This window comes from Branchiostoma floridae, chromosome 1, assembly GCF_000003815.2.
Source record: "Branchiostoma floridae strain S238N-H82 chromosome 1, Bfl_VNyyK, whole genome shotgun sequence".
Lineage (NCBI taxonomy): Eukaryota > Metazoa > Chordata > Leptocardii > Amphioxiformes > Branchiostomatidae > Branchiostoma > Branchiostoma floridae.
Window position 1 is genome coordinate 2,852,165 of NC_049979.1, and position 12,683 is coordinate 2,864,847.

The 12,683-nt window shown below is 42.4% G+C and overlaps 1 protein-coding gene across 1 annotated transcript in view; it reads left to right on the top strand.

Annotated features, from left to right (window-relative positions):
- LOC118423371 overlaps window positions 1–12,683 on the top strand; it is an 84,915-nt gene that overhangs the window by 28,076 nt on the left and 44,156 nt on the right. Inside the window, exons 2-5 of the mRNA XM_035831491.1 lie at window positions 90–315; window positions 644–1,470; window positions 2,140–2,262; window positions 5,834–6,076. Of these exons, the coding sequence (XP_035687384.1) occupies window positions 90–315; window positions 644–1,470; window positions 2,140–2,262; window positions 5,834–6,076 (1,419 nt within the window). The remainder of the gene's footprint in view (window positions 1–89; window positions 316–643; window positions 1,471–2,139; window positions 2,263–5,833; window positions 6,077–12,683) is intronic.

The window sequence follows — 12,683 nt, forward strand, 5'->3', positions numbered from 1 at the left end:
TACGCGAGCACAAGATCCCCGTGCAGGTGGCCCTGCAGAAGCATTTGTTTGTTTGTTTGTTTGTTTACTATTTGTGTTTGTATTTACAGAGGTTACAGCACACGATACGTGAGAACAAGATCCCCGTACAGGTTGCCCTGCAGAAGGGGAAGCGTCACCTTGACCGAGAGCCGGACGTCTCGCTCCAGACGGACCTGAAGAACATCCAGTACTTCTGGGACCTACTTCAGGGGAGGGTGGCGGGGCTACAGGAGCTGCTGGGGGAGGGGGGCACGGCCCCACCCCTGGGGACACCACAATCCCACCCTGGGGAAGGTCAGTCTGGGTTATTTCTGCTCGGGGAGGGGGGCATGGCCTTCATGGGCTTCTCACCGCTATACATTTTGTATGTAGCCGAAGAACTAGGACGAGGGGGGATACTAGCTTAGCCACGTTTGGGATTGTTTTCTCACCACAAAAGCGCCACCTACATGGGCACATATATCGGTGAGAAGCAGAACTCCAGTTAGAAGCTCTGACGAAGGTGTCTGAGAGACATCGAAACGTAAGCAATGTAAGTACCTGCTAGTTGTGTAAAAAGAATGCTCCTATATCCTAACACTATAGACGGACGCTTTCTGAGAGTTTGTTTTGGCCCTTCCAGGTGGGACCACGTGTGACAACCATCGGAGAGGCGGGAACCAAAACGACGACGGGTTTCCAAAATCCTCGAACTTCCCGAGACCGAGTCACAGGAGGATCGTGGAGAGGAGCACCCAGGGTCTGATCAGAGCTGTGGAGAAGCTTCAGCGTCGGACAGACGAACTGACAAGTCCGGGGACATCCCGGCAAACGACCCAGCAGACGACCTTGACGACTATGAACCAGAGTAACCCGATCTCCATCAGCCATGGCGGGTGTCGCCCGCCGGACAACCTCCTGGCCAGGGAGCTTTCCTCGTCGGACGAGAGTCTTAACGAACTCATGATCGACGTTAACGAGTACATGGCTTCCCTGGTCGAGCTGGAGAACAGCTCTCTGGATGATGACGGTTACGGCTCCTTCGGGAAGAAGGGGCTCGAGTTCTTCTCCGGCGAATCCGCAGAGAATTCCGCTCAGGAGTCTCCGAGGAACAAGGGAGCCTGCGGCTTCAGCAGCGAAGACGACTTGGACGAAGCCGTGAGCTCCCTGGAGGACCTGCACATGAGCTGGGAGTGTCTCTCCTCCTCCCCTCCCGCCTCCCTTCCTGTCTTTTACCGCCTCCCACAGCCCAAGCACTCCACCCCGCGGGCAGAGACGCAGGACGCACCTCAAGAACGTTCCGGAGTCTCCTCCGAGACTCTCCTCAAAGATGAGAAGGGAGCTGAAGGGAGGAAGGAACACAAGGAGGAGGAAAAGAGCGTAGAGGAAGAGGAGACGACTGGCAACAGTTCTCCTTTAACGTTTGAGGTCACGGATTCGCTTCCAGAAGCCATCAAGGAGCAGTTTGAGGTGGGTGCTGTGATGGATTTAACTCTTAAGTATAGGAATCTAAGAATTTGAACTGATACTCACGACTAGTTTGCTTCTAGTAATGCGGCTTCCAACATATTTCTTCACCTCTGAAGGGTCATGTAGTATGAGGGTTGCAGGTCACTCCGGTCCATGTGAAAAAAGATCTGTAACTGCAATAATTGCCTCACAAAAGATTGAATTGTTTTTTTGTATGACACCCCAAAAATAGGGCCAACTTTTGGAATCCCAAACTTCGTAGCCCTCTCCGGTGAAACTGGTGAAACCTCAGAAGTTAGGGGCGTCAGCCTTGTACTAGGGTTTTTTTTGGAGGTCAGCAGTCAAACCCTGGTACTGAGAGCATTTTATTGGGCTGAAACTCTGGCAGCTTATGGGGTAAATGTGCCTGACATTAATGTGGATGAAGAAATATTTCCAGCATTATCAGACAGATGGTTTAGAGAGCCAACCTTTGTTTTCGTTTCATATGTGACAGCTGAAGGAGTTAAATGAACTTCTTCTACAATGGAGAAGAGGACACTTATTGCTTGTTGACGTCACTTCTTCTAAGCTGCACAAAATATAGTAATCCATTGAAGGAGTTTAACTTAAAAAAGATAAGAATAAACCAACCCATTAGACCAATAACAAGGGAACCTCCTTCCACAGGCCTTTGCAGAGGACCTGAAGACTCTTGCCGAGTTCCTTGAGAACATGACGGAGCAGGCAGCATCCTTCCAGACGCCAGGGGACGACCTGGTCAGCCTGCAAGTCTTCTTGGAGAAACACCTGGTGAGTCCGATTCCTTAAAATTTCTTAGCTTCAGTCTGTGTTTATTTATTCATTAAGGTGGTAGTCTATAATCAGACTCATTTCAGTGGTAGCCAGTAATCGCGTGTGCATCCTCGTCACTGTGAGCCCGCTGGACAGAGCCGCTTGAAGCGCGGTGTGAAGACTAGCTGACTGCTGCCCACTGTGTGTCAGGTGCAGCAGTATAATACTGGATACTTCTACAAATTTAATAAGCATCCCTTTATCCTTGAAGTCCTCTGATAGCAAAATGCCTATAGATGTGTATGTGCACGTCATTGCCACAAAAATTTCTGTAACTTCTGAATAGATAACATCCTCAAGTGAACCAACAGTTCTGCAGAACTTGACTGAAACAGTGCAACTATCAGTTTTTACTATGGCCAAAAAAGAAACTGGTGTTTTGTTTCTTATATGGTGACTTCGAAAGGATCTTTGTTTTTCTTTGCAATTACAGGTGGTTAGTACATTTTTCTCACAATTTTTCCACACTTTAAATTGAACACACTTATGTATGCCCATGCTTATCTTTCATCAATAATCTCAACATATTTCAATCATCTTAAAAAATATTTTATTCTAACTAAAAAAAACCTCAAAACTCAAATGTTTTTAAAGCAATTTAGATGTGTAAACTACAAGACTGTTGTGCTCACTTTGTTTTCTCGCCACTCCAGTACGTCTTGCCCTGTGCCTATTTACTATATTTGTAACTCTGCTTTCCCCAAAGACAAGTTTGTCATGCCTCCAGACCAATTTGCTATTTTTACACCCCTTAGTTCCACCAGATACTGCTTGCCTTGACCTTCAAATGCCCTCTATGCCATGTTGTGTGAAAGATGACAAATCCCTTTAGAAGATTCCGTCCTTCCCTTGCCCTTGAGGTGACCTTGCTGCCATGTTGTATACCCTCAGCTATAGAACGTAACAAATCCCCCCTGAGCTGAACGCTCCCCCAGACACAGTTTTTCATTAGTCCCAGCTCACAGCCAATCTGAATGGTTGACCTTTAGGGTGCATACTCTTTCTACATGTATATGTGAATGTGTGAGTGGCTCGTGGGGTTTTTGTGTGGTTATTTTATGCAATGTCATGTATGTTATAAATACTGGACAGGAAATATTGGTGTCACCTTTCTGAGGATTAACTAATTTTAGCAGCATGTTGATTTCATGTAATTTGTTACCTCCATCTTTTCTCTAGTGGTTGTCTGTCTGTTTGTCAACTTAAGAACGACTGAATGGATTGGTTCATACTTGGTGTGTTGGTAGGGTGTGTCAAAAACTGGAAATGATTAGAAATAAAATTGAAAATGAAAGATTTTGGGCCCCCTAAATCATACAAGGTTGGGCTGACGCTGTGCATTTTTGCCTAATGGTAGGATCTGCGTTCATGATGACAATTCGCAATTCTGGACTGGATTCTGAACTGAAACCATTTCAGATCCACCTTTCGAGGAGGTTCTGCAAAATCCGTTTCAAATTCTCCAAAATGGAGGCTTCATGATAAAAAATTGATCAGTTTTTTTTTGCTAATTGAGAAATAGAACTGTTTCATTTTTTTTTTTTTTGCATCATGATCGTAGTCTTATTTCTGCAAGTTGTATGAGGCCATTTTGAACCAAGTCACTGTCAAGGTCATATGTAAAAAATGTAGGTCAGGAACGTGGGTGCTGTACTTGCTCTATCCACTAGGGGGCTCTGCTATGTTCACTGTCACATGTAGGTCAGATCGTTTTTGATTGTTCCCCAAGTATTTGTCACCACCAGTCAATCCTTTTGTCCTCCCGATGTTGCAACTTGTAAGAGCTGTTCGGCTCCTATCACATGTCTTTGTTTCTGTAACCCGCAGGGCTCGAAATACTGGTTTTATACATAAATGTCCTATAATGTAGCTGTGTATGGATTGTTATTAGCTGCATTGACTGTTGCCACGTATAGATATAAAAGAAAAAAATAGCAATGGTTCCTGAACAATTTCAGTATGATCCATACTTCCTAAATTCAGAGTGGTGCAGGTAAAATTTGTCTGGTGCAGGTAATTTTAAATGTTACCTGCACCAGCACAGGTATGCAGAAAAAAGTATTTCGAGCCCTGAACCCTTGTGCTGTCATCTGTGGTCAGGTGTGTGGGTGTTATACTTGGTCTATCTGTTAGGGGGTGCTGCATGTATTTGTCACTACAAGTCTAATTCTAATTCTTCTTTATTCATTAAAATCAACCTTACAGAGATTAATTCTTAGCAGAAGCATCTCTGAATCCATGGTCATGTGCCGTAACAAAACAATCACATGATTAATGGTGTTATTCGTGCTCTTTACCAAAATAATCACAGTACATATAGCTGCTCTTTCCTCATTCACGATATTTCTGGCAACACCAAATCATTTCCTTGCTTCCAGGCAGTTTGTTCTGAATTAGAGGTGTTCTGACGGTGTTCTTTTGTCCTCCCTATGCTGTAAGTGCACATCTGGGCCAGTTCAGCTCCTATCTGCAGCTTTGTCCATGGTCATGTGCTGTAACAAAACAATCACATGATTAATGGTGTTATTCGTGCTCTTTACCAAAATAATCACAGTACATGTAGCTGCTCTTTCCTCATTCACGATATTTCTGGCAACACCAAATCATTTCCTTGCTTCCAGGCAGTTGGTTCTGAATTAGACATGAGGAAAAAAGAACCAAATGATATGGAAGACCAAGAATGATAAATAAACGAACAAGAAAAATAACTATAATGAATATGTGCATAGATTATGAACAAGAAAAAAGAACAAGAATGAATAATTATGTATATAGATTATGTATAAAGAATATGTGAACGAAAAATTGAAGTAAAAAATATGAATAAAACTAAGTAAATAATTATCTTACCATTTGATATTTTATGAAACAAATATTTCATGAAACAATTAACTTTCTTGTCAGGCTATGTCTTAATGTTTTTCTCTCAGTTTAGAATTATTTTTGAAAAATCTGACGACCAAATCAAAAAGATGGAGTATTGTATGACAAAGGTGGTCCCCAGATGTCCCCTGCCCAACTGTTCCCTATTGTTCTTTAGCCTACAATGAAGAAGGCAACACTCATTGTTTGTTGACACCTATATAAGCTTCTTCAATTTCTATCTTTAGTTACTAGTTTACCAGAGATTTTTCAAAGTAAACTTAAACCAGGAATACCCATGTCAACAACACTGTTGACTTAAGAACCACAGGGAATATTTGGGATGTGTGCATCAGGTAAGTACCCTCCAAATTCCATCCTTGCTTGTCATACACAAGAAAAATTCAGCTCTCAGACTTTATTCGTTTCTTGAAACTTATTTTTAGTAAACTACAGAGATTCCTCTCAGAGTCTATGTTGATATTGATATACAGATTTTTTTTTAAATTTGAGAAGTAACAAGTCAGATATATGTATCTAAAATCCAACAACCAGGGATAGAGAATTTGGTATATATTACCAGATGCCCACACAGTAGTAAAAGATGATACTGTGTTATTGTGAATCCCTGCCACCCCACTGACCCCTCACCTCTGTTCCCCCCCAGGCGTTTAAGATGCAGATGGACACGCAGGCCGTCCTGCGCAGTGCAGTGGTGAAGGAGGGGCATCATCTGGCGGGGTCGCTGAGCACACAGGGGCCAGCCCTGGAGGCCGTCCTGCACACAATAGAGCAGCGCTGGGCTCAGCTGGTCAGGACCCTCACACGGCAACACTGCGCCATCAGCCTCGCGCTCGAGTCCTTCCGAATGGACCTCGCCGCGCCACGTGGGGACGGCACCGACGGCGAGGTGAGATCTCCGCTTGTAGTTTTGTTGTGATTCTGTTGTTGTTGTGGCGTAAACTTTGTTCATCTCTGTCAGCCAGCCTTTGTAGTGAGACAGTGAGCTAGCTGCTGAAGTTATTACCATGCTGAGTGTCTATGAGTGTCTGAATGTTTATAGTATGTATGAATAGGGAGGTGAGCTATCAGCTTGTGGTTCAGTGTGTGGTGTAAACTTTGTTCATCTCTGTCAGCCAGCCTTTGTAGTGAGACAGTGAGCTAGCTGCTGAAGTGATTACCATGCTGAGTGTCTATGAATGTCTGAATGTTTATAGTATGTATGAATAGGGAGGTGAGCTATCAGCTTGTGGTTCTGTGTGTGGTGTAAACTTTGTTCATCTCTGTCAGCAAGCCTTTGTTGTGATACAGTGAGTATGCAGTGAGGTCTTCAGCTTGTGTTCAGTATGTTTCTCTATAATGTAGTGTCCTCTGTTTCTGTCTTTGTAGTAAAACAGTGTAGTAGCTAAAGTGTTAACCATGCCATATTTTAGATCTAAATGCTTTGTAGACTCTGAATGTTGATGGTATGAACAGGGACATGAGGTTTACTTTTAGCTTGTATTTTTGTCTTTCTTACTTTGTTCAATCTGTAAGCCAGCCTCCGTAGTGAGACAGTGTCCTCAGAAGCTGAAGTGTCCACTGGATCTGAAACTTTGGTTTCCTAATGACAGCTTTGTAGACTCTGAATGTTTATAGTACCGTATGTATGAATGGGGAGGGGAGGTCTCACCTTATGGTTCTGTGTAGAGTGTTAAATCTGTCTGCCTGCCTTTGTAGTGAGACACTCACTGTGAACTAGCTGATTGAGAAGTGATTACTATAATTGTGTCCACTGGATCTAAATGTTTGGTTTTCTATTGAATGACAGTTTTGTAGACTCTGATGAGTCTGAATGTTGTTGATATGAACGAGTAGGTGAGGTTTTAGCTTGTGTTTATGTGGTTCTATGTAGCGTAAACTTTGTTTCAAGATCAGTCAGCCTGCTTTCGTAGTGCGAAAGTGTAGCACTAGCTCAAGTGAGTGTCCACTGGATCTAAATGTTTGGTTTCTAATGACAGCTTTGGAGACTATGAATGTTTATAGTATGTATGAATGGGGAGGTGAGCTCTCAGCTTGTCTTTGTGTGGTTCTGTAGGGTCAAAGACTGGTACTCCAGTCAGCTATGCATGCACTGCAGCCATCCTGCATTGTATTTGTAAACACTCATTGATGACAAGAGCCATGGACAATATTCCTGTCAGCCTATCTTTGTAGTAAGATAACTTGGTGATGGCACAAACAGAGAGATGAGGTCTTCAGCTTGTGTTCAGTATGTTTCTGTAGGGTGGTGTCCTCTGTTTCTGTTAGGCTGTCTTTGTAGTGAGACAATGTAGTACTAGTTGTTGCTGGCATCCATCTCTCTCAGAAGAGGGTCTGCATGGGGGGTCCTGACAACGCTTTACGCTAAATTCGGGACGGTCGACAACGCTTTCCGTTAAATTCACGAAGGCCGGCAACGTTTTACGCTAAATTCAGAAAGGCTGACAACAGTTTACGCTAAATTCTGGAAGGCTGGCAACACTCGACAGGGGCGGGGGCGTGCTCCGCAAGAAAGATTGAAATTTTGACCCTCTGAAACACTATTCCCTGCATTTTGAAGGGAAATTTTCGCTGACAGACAAAGCTAAGTTAAATGGCATATCTAATTAAAGATTCCCAGAGGTTCAGCATAAGCTTTTGAGGGTGACGCCAGCCAACTTAATTTGCCATGTCGAGCGCCGAAGGAAAGTCCGGGAAAATTTTGAAATCCTGCCCCCCTGAAACGCCATTTTCTGAGTTATTTTGGCTATTATAGAAAACTAAGTGAAATTAAATTTTTTATCAGTAAAAAATGTGTTTGAGGTTGACACGTCACATCCCCCAGCCATGATACATATTTCTACAAAGTCGATGACCGAAGGTGAATAGATTGGCAAAGGAGATCCGGCGAAATTTTGAAATCTTGACCCTCTATAAAACGATATTTCGTGCATTTTGATGGGCAAATTTCTATTAGCAAAACAGGTCTTTGAGGTTGACACATCCCCAACATATTTTCAGAATTTCGAGGGCCAAAGGCGCGAGGCGGCACAAGGAGGACCATGGAAATTTTGAAATCTTGACCCTCTAAAATGATATTTCCTGCATTCTGATGGGCAAATTTTGCTGGCAGACTAAGCTAACTTCAATGACATTTCTATTTGCAAAGAAAAAAAGGTTTTTGAGGGTATATACTATATTTTTACCATGTCGATAACCGAAGGTCGCAAGTGAGGTCCGGCGAAATTTTGAAATCTTGATCCTCCGAAACGCAATTTCCTGTGTTTTGAAGGGCTAAATTTACTGGTAGACTACGTTTCGACTTACGAAATTTGGGAGGCCAGGCTACGATTTACGGGTAATTATTAGGCTAAATTACGCTTTACGTGAAATTTTTAGGCTAGATTACGGCTTACGTGAAATACACTGGCTACGCTTTACGGTAAATTTTCCATCCTCACTACGAATTAAGTGAAATAAAATAGCTTACCCTACGAATTACGGGAATTAAAAAGGCCTGCCTACGCCTTACGGAAAAGAGCATGCAGACCCTCTCAGAAGACAATGGTGGGCAGACAGGGTGGGTTGGGCGACCCGTCTGCCTGGCCTGCACGTGACTTTTTACGGTGAAGGAGGGGTGTGCACTTCCTTCTCCATCCTCTCGTCTACTGGCGCACCAAGTCCTACAGGGACAAGAACTCTAGTACTAGCTCAAGTGATAACCATGCAGAGTGTCCACTGGATCTGAATGTTTGGTTTTCTAATGACAGCTTTGTTAACTCTGAATGTTGATGGTATGAGCAGGGAGACGAGTCTCGGCTTACAATGTATGTTTTGGTGGTTCTTTAACCATGCTTTGCACCAACAGTCATCTCTCTCATTGTAAACACACAAGACTCTGCCACAGCATTTCTGTCAGCCTGTCTTTGTATGTCGTGAGATGACCAGGTCCTGGTCATGGCAGGAATGGGGAGGTACTGTCTCCAGCTTGTCTTTGTGCATTTCTGTACAGTAGGGTAGGCTACACATACAGTACTGTAGTTCTCCAGTCAGTTATGCATGCACTATGGTCATCCTTCGTGTAAACACTTGAAATGACAAGAGCCACAATGTTTCCGTCAGTCGTCTTTGTTGTAAGATGATGTGGATATGGCACAATTGGGGAGGTGGAGCTTGTATTTGTTAGAAAGAATGGGTTAGAATAGTTCATGCTTTATAATATAGGTCCCTTCCCACTAAATAGTATAATGTAGACTGTATGACAAGAAATGTAAACAACACCATAGGGACAAGATTGATATTATTAGCTAAAAGTTTAATTGAATCACTTTGAAACTTTGTTTTTTAATCGGGACATCTTAAGGTTTGTTTGTTTGTATGATAAGACAATGTGCCACTAGGTGTAACGACCATATAGAAGCTTTTGCAAAGAAGCCAGCGACATCATTAAGATCACTTCTGATTGCACCTTAAGGCTTGAAGATTTCCGGTTGACCGGCCACAGGTGAAAGGAACAAATGAAAGGACGAGCCATTGTAAGGTGCTCAGTCTGATGGCAGTGGCTTCTGTAGGATCTAGAACTGACCTTTGACAGAAGCTATTGTTGTCCTGAAGCCATTGAGTGAAAACACCATGTTTTACCACAGTCGGGCCACAGCAAATCATTTTCCTGGTTTATAGCAATCGGTCAAGATGAATATGTTATATTAGGGTGAGTCGAAAAGTAATGCAAGTTGTTTTATAAATCATAGCAAGCTCATTTTTTTATCCAATTAGTTGAAATTTGGAACAAAAGTAAAGGCATACATGTTTATCTTGTTGAGACTGAATGTCTCAATATTTTGTTTGTTTTTTTGTACCGGTTTTCTCTTACCCCTGCACTCACACCCTAAAACTTTATTCATGGACTTTGTTTTCATGTTGGTCTTCAGTTTACTTCTGTCAAATACTTAAACATCTCCTTGGTTCTCAACCATCTTCAAGTAAAAATCTAGCAATAGGTCAAGATTAAAATTTTTAAAAAATACAGCCTAGAGTTTAAGGCATATACTGTATCTTCTTGAGACTGAAATATCGCAATATTTTGTTCTTTTTTTTGTACTGTTTAAATTTTAAACTATTCTTTTTGACTCACCCTCGTACTTACACCCTGAAACAATCATGGTGATGAAAACTCTGTTTTTTTGTCTTTAGCATATTTCTTTTAGATACTTAAACCAACAAATAGAATTAGTGTGGCAATACTGGTCTGAGTTTAACAGTCAGTGGTTCAGAAGTCGGCACTCCTCTAATGTCAGCAGTCAGACGGAAAAGGTGTGCTTAATGTTTTGTGTTTCTGGGCTTTAGAACCCCCACAGGACTCATTTAGCATGGAGACGCTTTAGACATGACTGTTATCGATTTGTGGTGGATGAGACAATACGCTGGCGGTTAGCGTGTGCTGTGGCGTACGAGAGAGAGTGACAGACTACACACCTGCTGACAAAACCACAGGTACTGGGGACACGTTTCAATATTTGGAACTGAAAAAAGTTTTCAGCTTATCTTGGAGGATGAATGTTCCATACCTGGGCCTGCCAGCTTTCCTTGAGTGCTCGGAAGGAGAGTAGAAAGTGTTTGTTTGTTTGTGGAATGTTGGCATTACCTGGGGGTATGTTGTATAGGTTTAGGTAACTGCTGGGGTCTTACAAGTGTCACAGGAAGTCTGGTCTGATTATTGTGATTAGTGTATCTCTTCGTAAACTGGTTTCACAAAAACCTTTTAAACCATTTGTGTGCTCCCTGTTTATGCGTACTATGGTGGCCTGTAGTAGTAGTCCCATAGCCCGTGGCCTGTGTGTGTTTGTAAAAAGCCCGTACCATATAGTTGACAGAGGACTGTGTTTGTTGCATGCCAACCAGCCTTTGGGGGATCTAGCCCTCTAAGTTTGAAAGTGTCTGGCAAGAGAATTGTAACCAGTGTCTGTATTCCAATGTTGTTTTGAAAAAAACCTTTAAAACAAATTGTAGACATCCCAAGTAGGGACTGCATTTGAAGGTAATGTTTACACACAGATGACTTAATTGACACACCAAAAGTATAGAAACTTTTGTATGGTCGTATAAGGTTCTACAGATAGTAATTAAGTGATTATAAACAACAAGACACAAGTAAAAGTAAAATCTAAACATTGCAAAGTCTACATACACAATGTATTTACCTGGGTACAAAAGATTATGGTTTTTTTATATGAAGGCGTGTTTTAAAACTTGATGTATCAGCTCTATAGAGAAGGACTTTTCAAATTGTCTTTCCTGCATATTGTTATGGTAGCAACGTTAGTTGTGGGAGGCAGTGTTGCAGGGCTGACGTCAGAGTTGCGTTGCGCGGTAGAGGGCAAAAAATGGGAAGACGATTTGGGTGTGACTTAAAATCCTTGAAAATCCTTCTTTTCCTTGAAAATTTTTGCCCAATCTGGAGACTTTTTGAGTTAGAAGAGACAGGTAGGGTCTAAGCTTTCCTGTTTGGGTCAAAATTTGTTCAGTTCAGCAGTTCAGCTGGTGTAAGGACAGGTTTTAGTTATAGGGTGCTACTGGTTGTATCAGGAGGGAAAATGGGTCAAAGGTGAGGTTTCTTTCATAGAGCGAGCTTTTCTCCGAGAATGAGCCAAACAACCCTCTGTTTTCTTTGAATGCTTATAAACTAGACCCAAGTGACTTTCTGGTGGAGAAGAATTTTAAAGATTGAACTATGGGTTAGTACTTTTTTGAAGCCTTCATTCAGTGTATTTCAACATGCTTGTCAATGGGCAGCCCTAACTTCGATGTCTGACCTGCATGCCAACAATGCCTGGAGGGGATCTAAAGTTAAGTTAAAGGTAAGGCTAACCCCATGACGTAAGGTTTCCTTCCACGGAAGTGAGTGATGCAAACACATGGTCTGGGGAGCAGCAGTTATGGCGGATGTCAGGGTCCTGTGCTTTTTCCCGTCCTGTTGTGCTGCACGTTTTCTTCTGATTTCTGGGCGTAAACAGTTAGACAGACAAAGGTAGGGGCTTCTTGGTGTTGATGGAAAGGAGACAATACTTCAATTACTTGCAGAGGAGACATTTGTTCTCTAAAAGTTCCAGGGGAGATGTTTTTTAAGTGTTGTCTTCCGATGTTTCTTTGTTATGTGTAACATTCAGGATATACTAGTGGCAGCTGTATCTGTTGTTAGTAGAAGAAACCATCCTGGTTTTGTGAATAGTGGTAGTTATGATGTTCTAGTGATAGTCAACTGCTGTATACCTTGCAGTGCAATGATTACAGTACGTCGTGTTTATCACAGTTTTGCTGGCTTCTTGTACATTTTTATGAACTTGTTTAACCCTGCCCAGTGACTTGTATGGCTTCCTTGTTTGAGACAATGAGTGAGTCATTCTGTCTGGCACAACAACACTTGTTCTCAGCACCCGAACTTGCGCTCCAGACTGGACAAAAACACTTTTTCAAAGGAGTAGATGTTCAGATTTCAAAGTTTTAAGAATATATAAATA